General features: G+C 37.8%; 1 protein-coding gene across 1 annotated transcript in view; it reads right to left on the bottom strand.

Annotated features, from left to right (window-relative positions):
* The window catches only part of LOC135084055 (nuclear factor 1 B-type), a 53164-nt gene that overhangs the window by 9044 nt on the left and 22011 nt on the right, over positions 1-22109 (bottom strand). Inside the window, exons 2-5 of the mRNA XM_063978797.1 lie at positions 4876-5031; positions 4265-4456; positions 2990-3173; positions 428-499 (exon numbers count right to left, since the gene is read on the bottom strand). Of these exons, the coding sequence (XP_063834867.1) occupies positions 428-499; positions 2990-3173; positions 4265-4456; positions 4876-5031 (604 nt within the window). The remainder of the gene's footprint in view (positions 1-427; positions 500-2989; positions 3174-4264; positions 4457-4875; positions 5032-22109) is intronic.

Raw genomic sequence — 22109 nt, 5'->3', positions numbered from 1 at the left:
TTTCAGGTTTATTTTATCGTCATAACCTTTATTTTCATTTAATATGCTATCACACCCAGTGATAACTGGCAATCTGGATAAAAGTAAGTACCTACCTAGGTACCAACTTAAATAATACATAGAATAAAATACGCAACAGTCAGGAAAATCTCAGGCGATTGATCTATGACTGAAAAAGCCTGTAAATTACTCCATTGTAGGTATGCAAATCGTCAAAAATTTAAGTAAAAATTGTCACTTATTACACTGATAATAACATAAACATTTCGAATCCCTATATGTAGCCAAAAATGTTAGCCACAAAACCCACTGGTAGCCAAAAAATCCCCACTAGCATCCAAAAATCCCCACTAGTATCCAAAAATCCCCACTGGTAGCCACAAAACTGTAGAAAGAACGGACACATCGACCGTCGGGGCCGGGTTACCTTTGCTCTTAGCCTCGTGTTCGTTCTCTTTGTCCCTAGGCGGGTGGGGCGAGAGAGACCCGCTAAGGATATCTGAAACACATCGGATTGGTTACTGGTGCACGCATTTGAGGGTTACGGTGGCCAGAGGTCGCCATTCTTTACCGATGGCGAAATAGCTGATAAAAAAATAGATTTTGATCGCAATTTTTGTTAGTTGTTAATCATAAAAAAGTAATTTATAATGTCTAATTTTCTGCTGCCTGGTTTCCTCAATTACGAATGCTTTACAGTATACTTATGTGCTTTCTCAAAAAAATGGTATAAGGGTCGATCAACTTTTTAACCGACATAACGAGCGAAAAATTTTGGCAAGTTACTAAAATATTTTTTTGAGTATTTAACTATTTCATTTACTCAGAAGTGTGAAAAATATATCTGAGATACGGTTTTCTAATCGAGCAGCAAACTTTATGAACTACTTCTTATTAAAAAACTCAAAAGTATAAATCTTGACCCATAGTTTTGTCACCGGAGTTACTCAAAGTGATTACGCTGCAATTCTTAAACAATAAAAGACTTCAATTTTTATTTTGGTAGATTTATTCAGTCATGCAAAATCAAATAGTTTGGTATACAGCATTTGTATATAATTTTAAAACTTAGGCCTTAAAATATGAGAAATATGTATGCTGAGTTATTAACGAGTCATACATATTGTTAATTTTCTCTGTACTTATTTAAAAACTTAAAATAAAATCACACTTTTCTCTGAAATTGAAGTAATTAATCATCTTTTACTGTTACCATAAAATAATCATTCAAATAAAATCAATCACATATTGTTACCTCACAAAAACGGCTCATAAATTTAAGGACATCGTTTCGCCTCCTCATATTTTTCGGGATTTTTTTTTAATTTTTCACGGAACCTTTTCTGCTTTTCGGCCGCCGTTAACGCCATTATTAGTGAGTTTACAATCTGAAAGTAATTAATAAATTTATTATGACACTTTGTCTTTGAAAATCGTATAATGTCTAAAGAGTTACCTAAATTGTCTTTAGAGTTACCTTTTTGTAACGCAGTATACAGGTAACTCAGAAGACATTTTTTACGTAATAGCTTGTAAATTAAAATTTCCTAATATTGCAAACGTTTTGAGTTGACCCATGGGAAATCAGCCTTAGAGACCTTGAAAATCTGATAAAGAAATATAAAAACATTTACCTGTTCATCGAAATAATCCGGTAACTCCGCCGACACTGAATAAACACACGCGCACTCATCGATAGCTTGCCGCGGCCTGGCCGCGCGGCGGCTGCAATCAAAGGCTCGCCGCCGCGCGGCCAAGAACAAAGGTTGTACCGCCGTTCTTCATTAGAAATTTGTGACGTGTAGCATAATGTTTGTTTATTTTTTACGCGGTAACTCTGCATACACTACAAAATGGGATGAATTCGGGACACAGTTTTAGGGACTTTTTTCTTTAAAATCATAACATATTTTTATATTTTACAAAGTACAAACTAAACCTTGTTTAATTTATAAGCAATTTATTAGCTGACTTGAATACTTTTAAAGGAAAATTTTTCTAACATTACAAATTACATATAGCCACCGCGCTCTGGGGACAGCTGTAATTTGTATGGAAGGCAAGAAGTCGTATGCTGAGTTACCATAGTTTTAATGTTTATTTCTTTATATTATCTAGATTTCATATGTTTATTATTAAGGTTTCTGAACTGTTAATTGAATGGAACTTAAAAATAATTTTTAAATTATCTTAATTTAGTCGTTTTTGAATGCGATATCGTCGGGACAAGCTTATGTCGGTTAAAAAGTTGATCGACCCATAATAACTTTGATCGAAACCAAACAGCATCAAAAATCGATGCTCACCTATTTCATATTTAAATTAAACTGTCCGTCATAAAAAAATCTACAGAACTATACTTAAAATAAAAAACAGCAATTTACAATTTTACAGAATAGATGAGTAACGATTTAGGTATTTTATAAAAATCATAGCGACCATCAGGGTGAATCGACACGCATTACTTCAACAACATCTTACATTCATTGAAGCTTCATTTGTTATTCAGTGGGAAGCGAAAGTTGGAATAATCTAATCTTAATAAAAATGTATGGGAGACAAACGTTTCGATTCGTCGCCCTAGTGCCCACAAGGCTTGTAATATCAAATACAAAGACTTCTATGTACTCCTAGACAGGCTGTTCTGAGCTAATATTTCTTCATTTATTTATGCCACTTATCAACAGCTTATTTAGTCGATTGCAAGCAAGTGAGAGCAGCAAATACCGCGAGGCCCACGAAGTTTCTAAGTAATTGACAAACAAACTCTCACAGTGAGCGTGGACGCACAGGGTTCATATTTGAAATTATTTTATATGACCGGCGCACGCGTGTCTGGTCTTATATTTGAAATTATTTTAGATGACCGGCGCACGCGTGACCATGTGGTGACTGTGTCACAATTTCTAGACAGCCTGTCTGATAGTACATAGAAGACCACAAAATATTAGACAGAGCGAGAGACCTGGCAGACCGTCGCTCCTATTACCATAGCTGTTGATGAAGTTGGCCAAATACAGGTCCAGCTCTCTGACAGATACGTTGATGTGGTACGGGTTGACGCAGAGCCCAGGCTGGGTGCATTCTGGGTGCTTTTCCAGTCTCTCCCCGTCTGTGCTTTCCAACGGGATCGCTTTGAATAGTATCACCATTACTAGATCTAGTCGCCACACCTGGAAAGTATAAGATTTTCTGGTTAAAAGACTGTATAAAACCTACCTCTTTTCCACCCCTGTAACTCTTGTTAAATATCTGGGTTATTACAGTCAGGCCTCAAATGATACCCAAATGGTGAAGGCTGCGTAGTATTGGTAGGTGTTCTGGTTTGTAAAATAATGGGAAATCATTGACGACGTAGTGCAAACATCAGAACCCGCCTGGCCTGCGTGGGAAGTGTTGGCCAAATCCTCCATTTGTCTTTAGTAAATTATGATGAGTCCACTTCTGCAGTAGTTCAAATGACCTGGTGATGATGGTGATGACCTAAATAAAGGGACAATTGCAAAGTGTTCTACGAATATCGACTACGCACATTCTTTGTAGCCGTTAGAAACTATTTGCAAGTAAGAACTCCTCCTACACATTTCCTAAAGACGAAAGAGAAACTAGTGATTTCAAATGAAGGAAGTTCGTATAAATAGCAATCGAGGAGATATGACTAAAAAGGTATTATTTCAACTAGAACGCACACTTCCATAATTATTATTCTAAACCGAGACATACGAGAAGAGTTAATACAAATTGTCTTAATAAAATGGGTCATCATCATTTACGACACAACTATAGCATTAGGTTTTAAGTACTATTATACCTACTTCACTGTAGTCACTGACATAGCCCGACGGATTAGCAAGCTGAAGTGGCAATGGGCAGGGCACATAGTACGCAGAACAGCTGACGGCCGATGGGGCAGCATGGTTCTGGAGTGGAGGCTACGTACCGGAAAACGCAGCGTGAGACGTCCACCCACAAGGTGGACCGGCGACCTGATAAAGATAGCAGGAAGGCGCTGGATGCAGGCCGCTACCAACCGTGCGATGTGGAAGTCATTGGGGGAGGCCTATGTTCAGCAGTGGACGTCCTATGGCTGAAATGATGATGATGATACCTACTTACCGTAACCAAGCGGTGGTTAACAGATCAAGAGCACTTTGCAGCATCATTAACATGAATCAGCATAGTAGTGCAGCATCAATGCGAAAACACGTTATCCGAGATTGCTGTACATGAAAAGTTTGGCATATTCCAGTTTTTAAATACCAACCTTATCAGCCTGCCTTAGGCAGTCTATTCTCCTCATCTTCCCCTTCTGATCCGGATTGGACAGAACACAGACGGCTGGCCTTTTTCCGGTGATGCTTAGCACAAAGTCCTCTCTGCAGTCTTGCGTTATGTCCTTGCGCAGTTTGCCCAGTAACCGTGAAGCCCATTTTTGTTTTACTTCTGCTTTCTCGTTCTGGAAAATTGTACAGTCAGTTTGATTATTGAGCAAAATTAATTAGAAGTTTTGTCCTTATAGATCGTTTTATCCACGAAGACGCGCCCCACCATTCTTCCGCTAATGTTTGAGTGTTATCGGTACACGCTAAATCATCTATGAGTGCACACGCACACTACAATAATGACGCTCGGATTGCTCGGATCAAACTCCCCGCACCCCGCGCTTCCCTCGACCAAAAACTGGTTAGGCGCGTCTACGTGGATGAAACGATCTATATTATGGGAGACAAAAACTTAGACCTTGTTTTCAATGCACAGGTGCTTTAAACTCATGCCAGTCTAAAGAATCTTTTAAAATACGAATAGCTGCTATGTGTTTTTAATAACGTTCTAATTACTATTTAGAAGGTAGATAAAAAAAAATTAACTATTTACCTGTAATTCATATTTAGTGTGCCGCTCCTCCTCAAGACTCATCCGTTTCTCGTGTTTTTTGTAGTACTTCCGTTTGGCTGCTTGTAAATTGAACCAAGTGTACGAAAAGGACTTTACAAAGGGCATCAGGGCCTCTATGAACGGATGGAACTCGTCCTGTGAACATTCCAAGAACCACGAACCAAATATGATTATTTTTTCTAAAAACTTGTAAGTTGGCGCCCAACGTGGGGCCGGGGTAGTTGGCGACGAAATTTTGAAAAGGTTCTATTTTATTACGGGGAATTAATACTTCCTTCAAACATTTTGTCTGTATTATCTTTTGCGCAGTAGTAAATATTGTATTATGATATTAAAACGTTTAAATCCAAAGAGTTATGATGATAAACAGAATACATGTTATTATAATCTCTCCTGTAAGTTAATAGAATATTTAATACTGCGTCTTAGAATATTATACGATAAAAATGTTATTCATATTAGTATAAATTGAAATATTCAGATTGGTAGTTTAATGCCAATTAGTTAAATAGATTGTCATTCAAATATATTAATAGAGAATCTCAATTGACTGCCTAGAACCTAGTGACAAATAGTAGTAACAGCTTATATTAATTGAGTTAGTTAAAATATTTAAGGGTATGTCACTGGATTCTAATCAGTTGATAATTATAGAATTGTTAATACAATGTATGTGAGATATATTAGTTTACATACATATTATTATTAGATGGCATCACAAACGTATTACATATCAGTATCCACATCGATGTACATAGGTGCGAATGTCCATAAATATAACACAGAAAGCATTCGCAAAATAAAGAAATTAATAACAGCTAAAACGAACCAGACTGTGGTTTCTTGGGAGGTAAATGAACAGATAAAAAGAAATAAATCCGTGTTCAGGTGAATTTGAAACCAATACTTATCCCTACCATTTTTTATCACTGAAGAAATTGCATTATTCATTCCTTTAAAATAAAAAATCGCTATCCCTTTATATTTGGAAAAAGAGTGAGAAATGAGAATAATCAGCCATTAAAATTTCTTCAGTAATTATTCACTATTCTAGCTAATCTATCGATTTGTGTATTTCCTATGAATTTCTAAATTGTACCACTCTAAATCCTTCATTTACTGTAGAAGTAATAGCTATTTAAGATTGATTAATATCTAAATATCAATGTAGAGTTTAAACAACTAAATTCTTATAAACTAGTAGGTATGTATTTAACTAGAAATATTTAACATAGCCCATGGTTGAAAATACAATTCAAATTTCTATTTGTTTGTTTCTACAAATCCTAAATTTTCGATAGTGCCAAACAAATTAATCTCTACAAGTTCTCAGTAAATCTTTTAACGCATCTTCATTATAAAACCAAGCACGATATCTTTCCCTTTCTGCACGCAAAAAATATGTTTACACTGACCATACTTATCACCTATTCCAGTCAGTCAATACTGTATTGTTGTATGTTGATTCATAATCATAATGTATGCTAACGCACTGCGCTGATTCGTATTGACTTCAAAATTTTATGAACACGCCCGTATTTCCAAAGGCATAGAGACTACAATAAGTGAATAAATGTTAAGGCAGACGGTTTCTCGGACGCATCAATTGATATCCTACACCTGTCGTGAAAGTATTCAAATACTACGTTGTACATTATTCCGCGATCAGCTTCGTCCCATTTTGGATGCGGTTTTTGAATTGATGCAAAATGTGCAATTGTTTGATTTACAGTTGCAATTGTTGAGGAATGTTACGGTACACAAAGTAAGGCAAAGCCCTTTAATCTAATCCCAATACCTCATTACATTTCAATTTGATAAACTGCTTCAAAAATAACGCCAAGGAAAATAGAAATAGTTAATAAGGATAGAAGTTGAAGAAAATGTAATCAAAGATGAACCTACAGATGCGCCAGAAACTGGCAATACTATTGCCAATTTAACACGTTTACTATCAATGAATCTTGGCGTTTTCATTCACAAAAAAACCTTTGCATCATCAAGTTGTAGTCAAAACATCTGTTGGCCGCGGGCAGCACGGCCGCTGCCAGTTTGGCAGGACCCAAAACTATGACGTTGCCGGAATCGCTTCTGCGGATTCCGGAGAAACTTGAGCTGCAGTTGATTCATCCGATTTAAAAATAAAACCAGATGCAACAGAAGTGGTAAATGCGAAGGAGTTGGTGCCACGTGCTATCGTCGAAGGATCTAATACCTAAAAGGATTTGTCTTTTGACTATCACTTGGGCATATTATAAACCCTACCGCCTTCATAGGCAGATGTAAAGATAAAAATGACAGCTTTAAATTGTAGAAGATTAGTAAACAGCAAATGGTACTGTCATTTGTTAAAACAAAGTAGACAATCTCGTATATTTCCGAGGACCATGCTAAAAGATTCCAATAAAAACTTGAAAGAAAACAACAATTGTGTTGCTAGATATGCAACAAACTTTGATGTGACATCACGAATTCCTTAATAAATTATGACGCATCAACAAATCAGTGATAATTTTCCATCAGTTCAATTAATCATCAACATCTCACAAACGTAACCGCATGTGTTCCCACTGAACCAGACGTAAACAAAGGTCTAGCCACAACGGACTTGGCAGCGGGGTCTGGCAGGACCCTCCGTGACGTCACGGATTCTCCTGGCAACCGACCTGCCACGTTGGAGCGTAACTCAGCTGGTGTTGATCCCGAACTCTTAAAGCCGAAGCCAAAAGTGGGAGATTGTTGCCATAGTTACAAAGAAGCTAATACTTTTACGGTTGCGAATAACTTTATTCAGATTTTGCGATATTTTGTGCAATTTTAACATAATGACCATCAAGCCTACAACTCTACTTAGTCTTGCAAACATCAAACGAAGTAATTAAGTAATTGAATCAAGGACAATCCTTAAACACAGTTTTATCTAAAACTGTATAGTTTATATTCATCACAATGAAACTAACTACGTATCTGTGGCAGAAAGTGAAAAAAAAATTGAAGAGCTAAATAGATGCATCGATTCGTCATGCAATCGTTCAGCAGGGTAAGAATTTTTCTCTGTAACTTTTACAACCACAAAATTCAATCATAAATCTACATTATCAAAGATAGATGTAGTACATATTTCGATTAGTTTATAGGTGCTCATTTTAAAGCTTTAACATTGATATTAATGAATTCTTCATCAAAATTTAATAAAAAGAACTTCGACTCGTACGTGCTTCGATTGAATCAAAGTTATCAAAAAACCTAACACAAGATATTTTCGACAGCAGACAATAAATAAACAGGTTGGTACATGCAAACAAGGTAAACGATCCATGGAACCACAATAAAGTCATTAAAAGCACGAACAAAGCAATTTTGCATAAGTGCATAACCTAACCAAATATGAGTCAAACTGCGCCATATTGGAAGCGGCCAAAAAGCGCGCGAAAGAGAAATATAAAAATGGCGGCTATAAAACTATCACAACACTGGCGATAAGGTGCGAATATTTGGCAAATATAAGAACAACAAATGCTGAGTAGTAAGACTGTTGGCAGAGCGGCCGGGTGTGGGAGATAGCAGTCGCGATAAACGGTGTACCGAGGTAATAACGGTTGATGGCTTTTGGTTTTTGAGAACAAAAATAGAATTTTATGACGATGATGATCTGATGTGTACGATAAGACATGTTTCTGGAGTTCCTGGACTATATCCTGTTGAGATTAAAGTTTTCAAATATTACATTGTCGCTACTAGGTATCAAGACACTGTGTTGTATCAGTGACCGTCACCAGAGTTAGAAAGTAATTGTTTATAGTGTAACTTCAAGCACTGACCGTCTTTCTCATCGGCCAACTAAGGACATAGCTGATAAATAGGTGAAAGTTTTGCAATGATCCACTAACCGATCAGATTTTTTCCACCAGATAAACTTCTTGGGAAACCCCTCTACGCATGAATTAGAGCAGCTTTGTTTACAAACTCTACCTACACCATAGACAATAAAACTAGCATACCTTATCGAATCAAACAAACTATTAGGACAACTTCCAACTGAACCATGCCAAAACACTGGAGTGCGTTCACCCTGAAAATTTTGGCGGCAAATCCTATTCAGCTGACGTTTCCTTCATTATTATTTTTTTCTGTCTTATGCCGGTCCAATTTATTTTATAGATATTGGCTCTGGTTCATTGGGGATGCCGGCTGGACTTGGCCCTGGCACCGCTTGGCGTGGCTAACTAGGTCGCTACGTCACGACAAAGTTGGCCAAAATCACCTAGCAAGTGTAAATACGCGTGAAAAAACCACGTTGATCGGCCATCTTGCCACGCGCTGGTTTGGCGACCGGCCGCGCGTCGTCCGCGGCCTACGCACGTAACTTTACAATAAATCCAGAGTCCGTAAGCGGAATGCGTAATGCTTCGATTATATGCATTTGGGTACTTAAACGTGCGTTCAGAATTGATATTCAGCGACCAAAGATGCATTCGTGATGCGCTCGTTTCAAATGCTCTTTGCGTTGTTGCAGCGGGTAAAAAGTTGTGTGCTATACTGCTATATGAGGAAATTTTATTCAAGAGACCTAAATAGGTTTTCATCGACACAAGAATTTAGAAACTGGAAAATCCAGTCGAGAAAAATTTGGATTGTCTTGAGAATGTGCAAATTATAAAGCCACATAAACGAATCTAGTTTTCGAAATAAGTACAACACACTCAGTTGAGATTCTTACATCCCCAAAAAAGTAAATTATAACTCTTGTAAATTATTCAATAGTCAAATTCGGGTTATGTCTATCTGGCCTCGATGGCCTTCTCACGATTTCATAATAAGAAACCCCGGCATTAAAAATAAATCGAGCCAATCCAGAAATACATTTCAATCCATTCGGGGCTCGAACGGCACAGATTCGGTTTACGATTCGGCATCGTAAAGACGCTGTGTCATGAAAACACGATTTCGAAACTGGGCGAATCCAGCGAAGCTACCTCCCTTGATCTATTATGGTGTCCCGCAAGGTAGTATTTTGGGTCCATTGTTATTGCGTAAAAAAATTGTGTCACGAATCTCGAAAACACATCGAAATGAAAAGCTGAAAACAGTCAGTGCTGTTAATATACGTTAATTGTGTGTCATGAAGAAGAATAATAATAGATACAATTTGATTACATTATTCCGAAATTTGATAAATCAATTCTTTGATAAAACGTTGATATGATTCTCCAAAAAGGTCTATCAGGCCATTATTGCATCTAATTAAAACAAATAGGTGAAATAACCAATAAACTAACAGTTGAAAGAAACGCCGCAAGAAGCCCCGTCGCGTTAACACAATTTTAAATATAGACGAATCACCGTGTAACTTTTCACAGCGTGACATTAGATGTTGTAACGTCTACGAAACCGAGATCGTGTGCTATTCCTGTGCAGAATCTAATAAATTACACGATAGTTAAATATCCGCATTTATAAACCTAATGATGAACAGTAATCACATGCTAGCACTGGTTATGGGTTATATTAGCGGTGCATTGCAGTATTATGGGCATCGTATTTATACGGTATATTTATACCGCATTATACCAACAACTTTGAAGACCAGCAACAGCTGAACTGCTGTGCAGAAATAGAAAATAGTTTCAAGAACTAAGGGCGCGGGCTGGCTTGCAGCGGATAGATCAGCTAGAGCTAGGTTTGTTTTTATTTGAAGATTTTAGGCTTTTTAAAAAGACGCTATTAATTTTTAAGTTTTGACAAAAAACAATGATATTATATAAAAACAAAAGCAGATATGTTATAAGCGCTCGCGCTGTGAATACTCAAATACGTCCCAATTGGGACGTCTTGTGTTTAGTCTTCGTGTGGCCTGCGTCGTGCGCAATCGCGTGCGTACCACACCGTAAGTTCCTATGTTCTTACCAAAATAAATAAAAAATGCCATCGTGTGTGTTTCGAAAGTGTACCAATTATGACTCTAAAGTTAACAAAATACAAGGGATCTCTTACCACATGTGATTATACAAAATTATTTAGTATTTATATTTTCAATTATTTATGCAAACAATCAAGACGCCATGCGCCATGTTCAAGTTAAGAAAGAGAAAGCGATCTTGTTTTGACGTTAGAGCGATAAGGATGCGTGCGCTGCGGACATAGATTAGTTAGTGCAGAATCGTTAAAACTATAGCTATCTCTTTCATTTGCGTGCTATTTCGTATCTTTTGTTTCGCTTATCAGTTACATTTGTCAATGTGTGCAATTTGGAATAGCTCGGCACGGATTCAAATCGTAATTTCTATGAACGTAACATATCTATAGTTCTATAATATCATTGACAAAAAAGGAATAGAAGTGTAGTTTACTCAATAGCACGGCGTTTTAATTACGAGTGATTTCCACATTGGCCCAAAATACATAATATTGCTACGAGTCATTTAGGTAGTATTTTTTTGAATTGACATTTTATACCTATTTCAAAGAAGCTAAGCTAAGCAGAACAACGAGTCAAAATTACAAAGTTTATTTGAAACAAATATAATCAAAGTGAAAAAATCTACCTACATCAGCAATTTTTTTGGCGATTTGGAAATCCGTTTTCATTTAAAAGCTTTTATCAAACCGCCCGCCCTGGAGCGCCGCCCCGACTGCAATCCGAGCGACCTTCCGATCCCATATTGGAGTTCCACTGAGTTGCCGATGCTAATGCAATCTGAACATTCTTTGTGTTTGCTCTTGATAACTAGCTAACGAGATGGAACTTGTATCTGTGGTTCAGAATTTAAGAAATGTGCAATATTGTGTTTGGATGAAAGATTTTGGACTGTCATAATGGTAAAACAGACGAGCCCCTGTGAGGAATACGCTTGGGTGGTCGGTTGTGAGCTTGAATCGGTCCTCGTCTCTCTATAATAGTGTTAGAGAGACGAGGGGACGATATGTTGAGACTTGGGATGATAATTAGGACACATTCACAGAGAATGAGTCAAAGATCTGTGGTTCTCTTCCAGACCTTTCAGGTTGCCTTAAAATGTGACACAGATGACACCTGACACCGTTGTTATTGTTGTTTTATTACATAAGCAAGGGCAAATTGATTAGTTACAAAATCACAGACACTATGTATAACACCTACAAACTTGAAAGGTAGGTAGGTTCCTTATAGGATGTAGACATTAATTTACGAAACTCCTCCCCTACAGATGTAAAACGAGATCCACGGGTACTAAATCACGGGCGGCCGCTTAGTATAGTATATTTTTGACGTCATTGCACCAAATCTTAACACTAAACTCATTGTCTTGCCTTTGACAATGCACCAAGCATTTCGCTTATCTTGCTTACTATATTTCATTCCTACGTCCGTGTGTATGGAATAGCCAATCAAAACCCTGCGCTGGAGTAAACTAGGAACCGACGTGAATACCTTTACAATTGATCCCGAGAAACCCCGCATTAAGGCGACGACATCGAATACGAGCAAAGGTGACTGAGTTTCTTCCGCCACTTCTTCTCAGCACCAGCCCATGTTGTCCCAAAGTGGTGGTGGGGCAAGCTATACATATTTGGGACGTGTATAAGTGCCCTGGAAAGAATGCCGCAAGCATATTTGGGACGTGTGTGCCCTAGAAAGGGCCTATGTACTAAATAAACTATTTGAATTTGAAACAAAAATACACTTTACCCAGAAATGTAGAGTAATTTCTTTTAGTTCACAAAAACATTGCACCCGATTTTCTTGGGAAAAGTAGAAGTAGAACGACTTCTTGAAATTACCGAATAGTTAGTTCGATTTTAAAATTCAAAAATTGTCTTTATAAAAACGGGTAAAACGCAGGTCAAGGTTTTTTTTAGATAAAACTCTAATATAGGAATATTAATTTCCAAAGAGACATTGGAAATACAGAAGTACAATTTTGGCGCATGAAAAATTGCAAGCCAAATTCTATCGACTGCTTTTTTCCATTTTCTCAACTGAATAAACCTTATCACCCATAGAGGACATTCATCAAAACAAGCGAAACGAAATGGGGAAGAAAGACAGTCATGTGAAACTAGACTACTACTTACTGGTCAGCACAAAGCTAAATCATCCAAATTATTGCAAAAAACTTACTCACGCCCGTATTCACAAACGATGCTTGCTTAAGTGAAGCAGCAAATCGAACGCACAGCGTTAAATAGAGCTCTGTGATTGGTTCGTGTGTCACTCTGTGCCGGGTCACAACCCTGTGAGTCTACGCCCACTATGAGACCTCATAGTAATGTTTGTGAATACTTTGTCAGTCTCTATTGAGCAATGTAAGACGTGTATAAAGTCAGTTACCAAGGTTAGACAACATTATGGAAAACCCTGAAACCTAAACTTAATAGAGCACAGTCAAATGCAATGATAAACGCGTTAAATAAGTTCTATTCGCGTGCCGCCAGATAGTCGATGTCACGCGCGGAAGTGCCGCAGCGGGGTAACCTTATTTAGCACGCCTTATAATTTACTATTTCAGAATGCAATTGTGCGGGAGATTCGCTAGATTTAATTGTAGTGGAGATATCTACTATATAAAAATAAGTTGGGTTTTCCTCCCTGACGCTATAACTCCAGAACGCACGAACCGATTTCCACGGTTTTGCATTCGTTGGAAAGGTCTCGGGCTCCGTGAGGTTTATAGCAAAGAAAATTCGGGAAAAGGGGGTAAAACGGGATCCACGCGTACGAAGTCGCGGGCGGCCGCTAGTTATGTATAAGTCTTAGTTGCTCATGGTGGAAAGATACTTAAAAACAAGAATCACAAATTGTGATTTGAAAGACAAGGAAATGCTTAAGAAGATCTTTGACAACCGTTTGGGTATTTAAAAGATTCGTGATTTTGTAACATGATAAAAACACGAAATCTCTGGAAACTTCTCAATAAAGGTTATTAAAACAGTTATTCATTCTGATCTTAAAGTTTATGCTAATTTACCTGCCAGTAACAGCTACATAAACCTAAAAACTTAAAATGTATGTCTAAAGGGCGGACGCTCTGTTTTTAGTGGAAAACACGTCATCGGCTATTGCGCAACAAAGAAATACGACAACAGAAAATTACATTAACTATGACTGTTAGAAGAATAAAGAAGAAGAGCTTTATGATGCCTTTTCCAAAGCAGCCTTATATCACCGAAGGGTTTCCCCTGCAGAGTATCCCCCTTAAGTCCTGCCATTAAAGCGATTCCCAGCGCGCATAGTGCATACATATGCGTACGCGCAGACTCACAGGCTCCTCCGTATCCGGGAGTACTCACGAACACCTTGTTGTCGTTGCATAATACAAGTACCAAAGGCTTGACAAGATAAACATTGTGCAGCTTATGTGGTCGTAATAGGGGTGATTTTTGCAAGGAAATTGTAAGGTTTGATGTGCTGTCGATTGATTTATTTTATGAAGAAGGCGAGTAATAATGCTATTTAATAGTAGATGTTAGATTTGTCAATCTATAAATCCAATGAAAAAATATTATGATGACAAAATGCATAAGAAGAAAGAAAGTTCTTGTTCTCTTATTGTTTTGTACTTTTTGAATAAACATCTAAAGATGATAAAGACGAATAAGTATGTTAAGAATATTAGGACTTCACTCGCATCAATATAATATTTAAACTGTTGAAAAATAAGCTGACAAAAGCGACTGAGTTTCTTTACTGTCCCCAAGCAAGGTAGAGTTCAAAATAGAACAAGAAGTCAAATGACTAGAGTCGGATAGAAACAAATTCATTGGAGTGGACAGCTACATTATTACAGGACTTTTAGACTCTACTCGTATGTTTTGTGTCTACCGCCCAATACATACAACCAATTTTCCGTAACTGCCCAACTGTAAATCAAGTGCTTGCTTCCATAACTTTAAGATCGTAAGTTAGTTCCTCATCACACGGTCCGAAACCGTCCTGGAACGGTCCTGAAACTTTATGATTCAGTACTGGGCTAATATTTTATTTGGCACCAAGTCAACTCGATGATTACACCCGTTTCAAGGTCGTTCTTTGACAAATCCCGATTTATGACCTTCGGCTGGTTAATTATGGTACAGTTTTGGAGATGAGACGTGATTGAGGGTAGGACCTTTGAATACTCTTCAGAATTGTTCATTATTGTTGGAAGAATAGTTGAATTCAGTGGCGCATTTACCAGCAGGCTGAGTAGGCTGAAGCCTAGGGCGGCATATTTTGAGGGGCAGCAGATTTCACACTTAATACAAACCAAAATTGGAGATTTTTTTTTTTTGCTGTGTATAGGCCAGTCAAACAGGCGGCAAATCAGTAAATTCATCACTGGTTGAACTTTAAGGTAAACAGAGACTGAGGGCACAGATGCTGTTTTAGGAGAGACTCTCACCCGTATTCACAAAGTGAAGCAGCAAATCGAACGCACAGCGTTGAATAGAGCTTCCAATTACAGAGATTGGTTCTTGTGTCACCCTGTGCGATCACGCGCACTGTGAGACCTCATAGTAATGTTCGTGAATACGGGCGTCTCTCGCGTCAGAGGTTTTGGGTTCTATTCACTCTCAATGTATGCAATATTTTCGACGAGATTTGGTGGGCTTCTTTCTAAGTCCGCCTTGTTAGCAACAACATGATAATATTTAGTGTTTAAATAACTTTTTGCCTTTCCTTGTTTATTTAGAAGGTTGAATCAACCTGATTGTCCATAAGAAATGTGGTTTAGAAGGGTTCTTTATGTTGGTTAGACTGACTACTGAGTCATGTTAAACACCGATGGCAGTTCATAAGTCTGTCAATAGGGTTTTGACCTCAGTTATTGTTACAATCCATTCGATAGAAGAAGAGCGGATGTTATTCCTCTATAATTCGAGGAGATGTCAAGTTATGCTTGTGGCAGTATCAAATACAAACCAACATAATTATTCACAAGGCGCTACTAAAGTAGTGATGTGACTTTATTACAATAAAAAATCCCGGAAAATCGAAAATTACGTAACATCTAGGTACCACTCAAGCACCATATTTATATGAACAATATCAAGAAATCAATGCATTTCATTCTTTTTAAGATAAATTTTTGCTACAAATTTTAGCCTAGCTTATTATCTTCCAACATTTCCCAAAATTCTAAATATTGGTTCAAAGGCTTTCATGTAAAAATGAACAGACAACACAAGACACAGTAAGATTTATTTTCGCATTCCAAATAGTTTCTATGAAGTTAGGTACTACTTTCCTTGATCGATCATCCAGCACACATCTACTGCGGTCACACCCATACCCATCAGCTAACTTTGTCTCAACAAATCGCTAGATTCCTACAATGTGCACTCATTTCACATTCCATATACGTAGTACAAGGTGAAGCGGGGACGTTGCACTGCGACAATTATTTGCAAATAAACGAATAAAATTCCAATCACGAACGCATTTTTACAATGGCCAGGATTGTGTGTTGTATAATGTTATGTTAATTCGATATTATAATTTGTATTGTTCTGTGCGTCACTATTGCGTAACCTAGTAAGAGTCCAGGATTTCCTTGGCCTTTCTCTGGTTGGATGTGTCATTGTAATTTGCGAATTCCTGGCTGTCCGTCTGAGACAAGCAATAATGTGTTATAGCAAGGATGGGTATGCTTTATGAATTACAATATCTTGGACGTACAGTCAGCGTCAAATAGTTGAAGTCACGCAAGTGGCAGATGGTGTTAATAAAATATTGATAGTAATTAAAAGGAATTGCTGTACAATTTTTTTTATATTGATTGAAAACTTCACGTGAAAAAGGTGACTAGATAGAAAGTTCATATTTTATAAGAAACGTTTCTTTTTTTATAAACCCCCACATAATAACCAATTACAGGTAATGCAATAAGTTGAAACCACCATAATTAGCAGCCTTGCTAAAAAGTCTAACTCTACCAACCGCCGCAAATAAGCATCAAACAAGTAGGTAAATCTGTTAAAAATATCACTCTTTTTACAATGTTGCAAGGAATAAAGTGTACATTTGCTAAAGTGTGTCGTATTAAAATCAGTATTCAGATAACACATACGCTTTGATCATCGGATAAATAAACCACAGGTGTTGTTTAGGGCGTTTGCCTCCGCCCAGGACAATGACCGCCATCGTAATTAGATAATAATGGCCACTATATGGCTACTATATGGCCACTATACAGACTACTCGCCTAAAATACTAATTAGCCCGTAGTATTGGACCGATCATGACGATAATTATTCAGTTCAATTAGAAGTTTAGAACGTACATTTTAATTACTGCATCATCTCTTTCCAACGATGTAATTAGAAGAGTTCTTCGATGTTAAGATAAGATAAGATAAGAAAAACTTTATTTGACACAAAAAGAAAAAATGAAAAATAGAACAAAGGAACTTAAAACTATACACGCATATTAAATGGTTTTTATTATTTTACTACTTTATAGTATACATAAACAATTATTTTCGTTTTTGTTTGAGTAAAGCTTTAAATTATTGAAATAACGAAGAATGAATTAGTATGAAGAATAATATAATATGCAATATACTACCTCTGTAACTCTCTACATATAAAATCAATAACTTAAAAATATTCTTATCACACGTATTGCCTTTAGATATTATAACGAGATTAAATTAAACTAAAATTGTATAAGAATGCTGCATTTGCAACAACCAAAATCTAAAAACAATTTGTGATGTTGATGAACACTCAAACGTCAATTTTAACATCCCTACTTTCTACCCAAAACAAACCGTTCCTCCGTAGCTGTCTCCCACACGCTCCCAATAAAAACTAATTCCCGAATGCAGACGAATAATTTGCACCTAGCCCCGAAATCCTAAGACGGTTCAAATCCCAGAGATGACATTTAACGGGATTCGCATGCAAATGGTCCCGGGCTGCCCTACCACCGGGATTAGTGTGCACATCACTAATCCGCAAGCTAGCTTACACGGTGTCGCCGGCTTAGCGTAAGATATAGGCACGTTTGTGTATTGGCCCGTAATATACGAGTACAGTTTTGACGGGATTTGTGTGTTGTCGCCACTAGATTTGTCGAATTGTGGACGCTGTTACGTGACTAACTTGTTGTGATTGTGTGTTTATGGGTAGATCTTGTTTGGTATATCGGCAGTATTCTCTGAGATATTTGGGTTACTAGGTTCGTGACTAACAAATAAACAAACCCGTGAAAGATTTGGGTGCAGTAACATTGTGTATGCTCGTGATGCATTAATCTGCATGCAGTTCTTAAATAATTATCATTTATTTAGTTTCCCTTTTTTCATTACCAAAAGTAAATTCATTAGTCTAACTCTACTAACCTTTAAAATCAAACACAAAAAGCTAATGGAAATGAAAACTTCTTATTATTTAGGTTAATTTGATTAAATTGTTTGGGAAAAATCAAATTCATAGTCTAAGCGGCGAAATCTTCAATTACACTTTCAATCTAGCTAAGTCCTACTAATTATCCAAATAAGTCTAGCCTTTTTGTCTATCCTGGAGAAGCCATTTTTCATACAAATGCTCAACTCTATCACTCTGTGACCTACATCTTCCCCCAAAATTCTTGTTGTTGCAAGATTAGAGGGGGTTTGGGGAAAGCCCCTAAATTGTGTAAGTTTGGATGCAGGAAAAGTTGTCTTTGAGTGGCGGACGATATATTGACTTAGCAACTAAACATATTATTTTATATCGTTTTTGGACCCAAATAAAAAAGACAGTGAGTTTTTCAAGTGAACTAATACCTACTTAATAGTTGATAGTTTTTTGATTGCAACGATACAACCTTTTTTTGGAATGATTACAAAATTGTTTTGTACTACATGCTAGTTATGACTAGTTTACTACAATAATGGGTCAAATTGACTCCCTGGAGTTTTAGCGACATCTCATATCACTTAGTAAAAAGACACTTTGTACAGGTCAAGGGAATTTGCTTGGTTAGAACCTCGAGGAATGCGACTGGGGTCACTTTTTGTTTAGGGATCAATATTGTGCCATTGATAATGAGAAAAAGTGCAAAAAATCATAGAGTTTCAGAAACCCCCCCACCAGATTTAAAGAAAGAAAGAAATATTTATTGCAATGGACATCACGAAAGACAAAAGAGGTAAATAAAAAAGCAAATCAGACATAAAACACATAAAATATACAATGGAAGAGTAGTAAGGTAGTATAAGTAAACTGAGCAGTGCCACCCTGCCGCACAGCGATGCCCATCCCATGCCGTGGCCCACGGTGAGGAAGGCCACGACGCTGGTTTTCAGTATGCCCCATGCCGAGTGGGAGTCACGGACACTAACCTATACTGCATAAAATATACATACCTACATAAATAATAATAATAGTGCGCGTATACATTTTAAATGTACAGTATTTAAAGAAAAGATGTGATAAGATGATTGACTTAGTCCCCTAATCCGGGAAGCCCACTTGTGATTCACGGGACAATTGCACATATTCTAATAGGCGCGAATCGTATGAGTAATTCATAAACGCATCCTCTACGGCGCCAACGCAGCGTCCATCCCAATGTGGTAAAGCGTGGACCGGATTAAGAATAAGTATCTGGACACATTTCGAAAGATATTGGAGACGAGTGGCAATTTTTGAACGCTCTGAAAATCAAATGCCTTCACGGATCGAAACTCCATAATTAAAAAAAAGCCACAGTGAAAGCCTTTCGAAACTGACACGTTTTGACTAGGGGGCTATACCACAGGCTATACTCATTTCTTAGGTATGTAGGGAATTGAAAATACATACAATTATTTGCACTCTAATAAATAAATCTAGGATTTTGTAATATAAGTAGTTGAGGATTTTTTTCGAATGTTTCGGGTGATGAGAATCGAAATGTCACTAAGATTCCGACGATATTGGTAGAGTCAATCTGAGAATGCATTGGCCATGTAGGTATGGCATAAAAATCATAGAATTTTCGATCGTTGGAATAAGTAATCAAAATATAGGAATGATTAATAATGTGAGTTTTAGAAAAAAAGCTTTTCACACTTAATTGACTTTCAGTCCGTAACAAATAAAGGATCACCAGTGCAAACTTTAAGTTTGAGTCAAAAGAAAATACTTGCAAACACATTCCACGCGTGTCACTCCGGTTGAATACCAACGTACCATGGGGTATTACTATGTAAGTGGTTCGGTAATAAAATACCACCAAACAAGGCTGTAATAATCATGTTTACATGCTGCATGCAAATAGAGCTTTACGTGCGGAATTTTTTTGGGACTAGTGATGGGATGAACAATTTTGTTTTTGTCTTTTTGGAATATTTTTTAATAGTGTATTGTATGTAGCACTTTTAATGTTGTGTAATAATGATTTTATATCCTAGAAGATAAAGACTGAAGTTTTGAAAAGTGTTTCCAAGTTACTTAAAATCCTTGGTCCTAATAATAATAGACTCAAAAGCCTGGCTTACTGCGATTTCTGAGCTGTGTAGTTATTTTCCTCTGTAAGTAATTTTGTAATCTACACATTTCATCGACAAACCCCAACTAACTATTATCTTTAAAACAAAATTGCTTCACGGAAAATTGCTGCCTTTTCTCCCCCGAAGTTTGAACGAGCCCCACTTCATCAGGATTAACTCCTGCGAACTTTTCTCAAACGCAATCAATTCTTCAAAAACAGCTCCCCGTTGAATAATATTTACCCACTGAAACAAATAGAGGAGTCACGTCTACGCTGCGTTAAGTGGTCGCCGTCTCAATGCGCCCGACATCATTAGGAGAAAGAAGTAATTAAAAGTCAGATAAAAAAGCCAAGAACAATGCCCCGAGTCCGCTCGTTCGCAGACTCCCCGGCGGGGCGTAGTAAACATTCCATAATCAAAAATCTTTGCAACTGTTGAACTATAAACACGGCGTTTGGCAGCGCGCAGGCTCCCGATTACACTGCGCCATCATTCCATTCATTCAATATTTTTTTTACCGAACGCTGTAATTTCTTGGCTCGAACGCATCCGTTTACATGCCAAACAATAAATTTATTAGCCGGAGGAGTGGCAACACTGAGCACGTCACTCGTCACGTCACGGGTTACGTCACGGATCCAGCATTTTTCGTATCCCCAACGATCGGTTCGGGTGCGTTGCATAACGCGCCGTCAAGGTGACTCGCACCACTACCGAATCTATTTTAGTTCGAATTTCATAAATACCCCGTGACAGCTCATCTCTCCTCTCCCGCGTCTTCGGCGGCCATATTGGCTTGCGTAATTAGCTGAACAGTGTCGCCACTGAAATACTGAACCTGCGTCCTTGCTAATTTTAAAGTCCTTTCCAAAGTTTAGCGTTTATGAGGTAATAGAGGTGTGACGTCGCGCTGGCAGAGTGCCGGTGTTACGCGGGAAAAATCGCTCAGACGAGACTCGTGCGCTGGTAAATATAGCCGCGGGCGCACCTTGCCGCCATCTACAGCGGCCGATAATCCGCTCGAAAACTAATCGTATATCAAGCGGTCCGCATGGCCGCAACAGATGGGCCGACCAAAATTGCCGGCGGCACGCTCCCCATCAATATCGCCGACCTAATTGAATATTATACAGCAATTTGTGTTGCCGAAAATCTGGCTGCGATTCCGCGGTAATATGCGGTCACCATATATCCTGGGTATAACGGTGTTAATGTTTTCTATGGGTACGCGACGCGATGCAGTGTTGCAGAACTAAATTTAGTATGAGCCCCTGTTTTAGCGGTGCCGTTTGCGCAACGAGCGAATCAGAAAGAGCGGGATGGCATGTTCTATTATCGGAAAAATGGCCGACGGAGCTCGGGCGGGATTACGGCGCTGAATGTTTACAGGGACGTCGAAGATTCCCTTCAGGCGACCCTACAACTCTTCGAAAATACCACTTTTCTTCCAAGACAAGGCTTTTAGAAAATTGGGCAAAATAGTCGACTGCACTAAAATGTTAAAAAACGACAACCTTTTCAATATAAATAAAAGCGACTAATTACTTCAAAGTGGAGAAGATAAAAGAGAATTCGCAATTAATGAGTCCAGAAATACTGAAACGTTCCTGTACGCCCTCTTTAAAACAATAAAGGTTAAAGACACCCAAAAACGCAACAACAAGAATTCCCGGCAATCAATCTCTACATTATTTGAATTGGGGGAACAATTTAAAAGTCTTGACAAGATAATGTATCTCAGAACACCGGCAACAGAACAACAAAGTTGTTGTTCTATTTGCGGACGCAGCG

The sequence above is a fragment of the Ostrinia nubilalis genome, chromosome 25, assembly GCF_963855985.1.
Source record: "Ostrinia nubilalis chromosome 25, ilOstNubi1.1, whole genome shotgun sequence".
Taxonomy (NCBI): domain Eukaryota; kingdom Metazoa; phylum Arthropoda; class Insecta; order Lepidoptera; family Crambidae; genus Ostrinia; species Ostrinia nubilalis.
The sequence above is the reverse complement of the archived record's forward strand: the minus strand, read 5'-3'. Positions and strand labels throughout refer to the sequence as shown.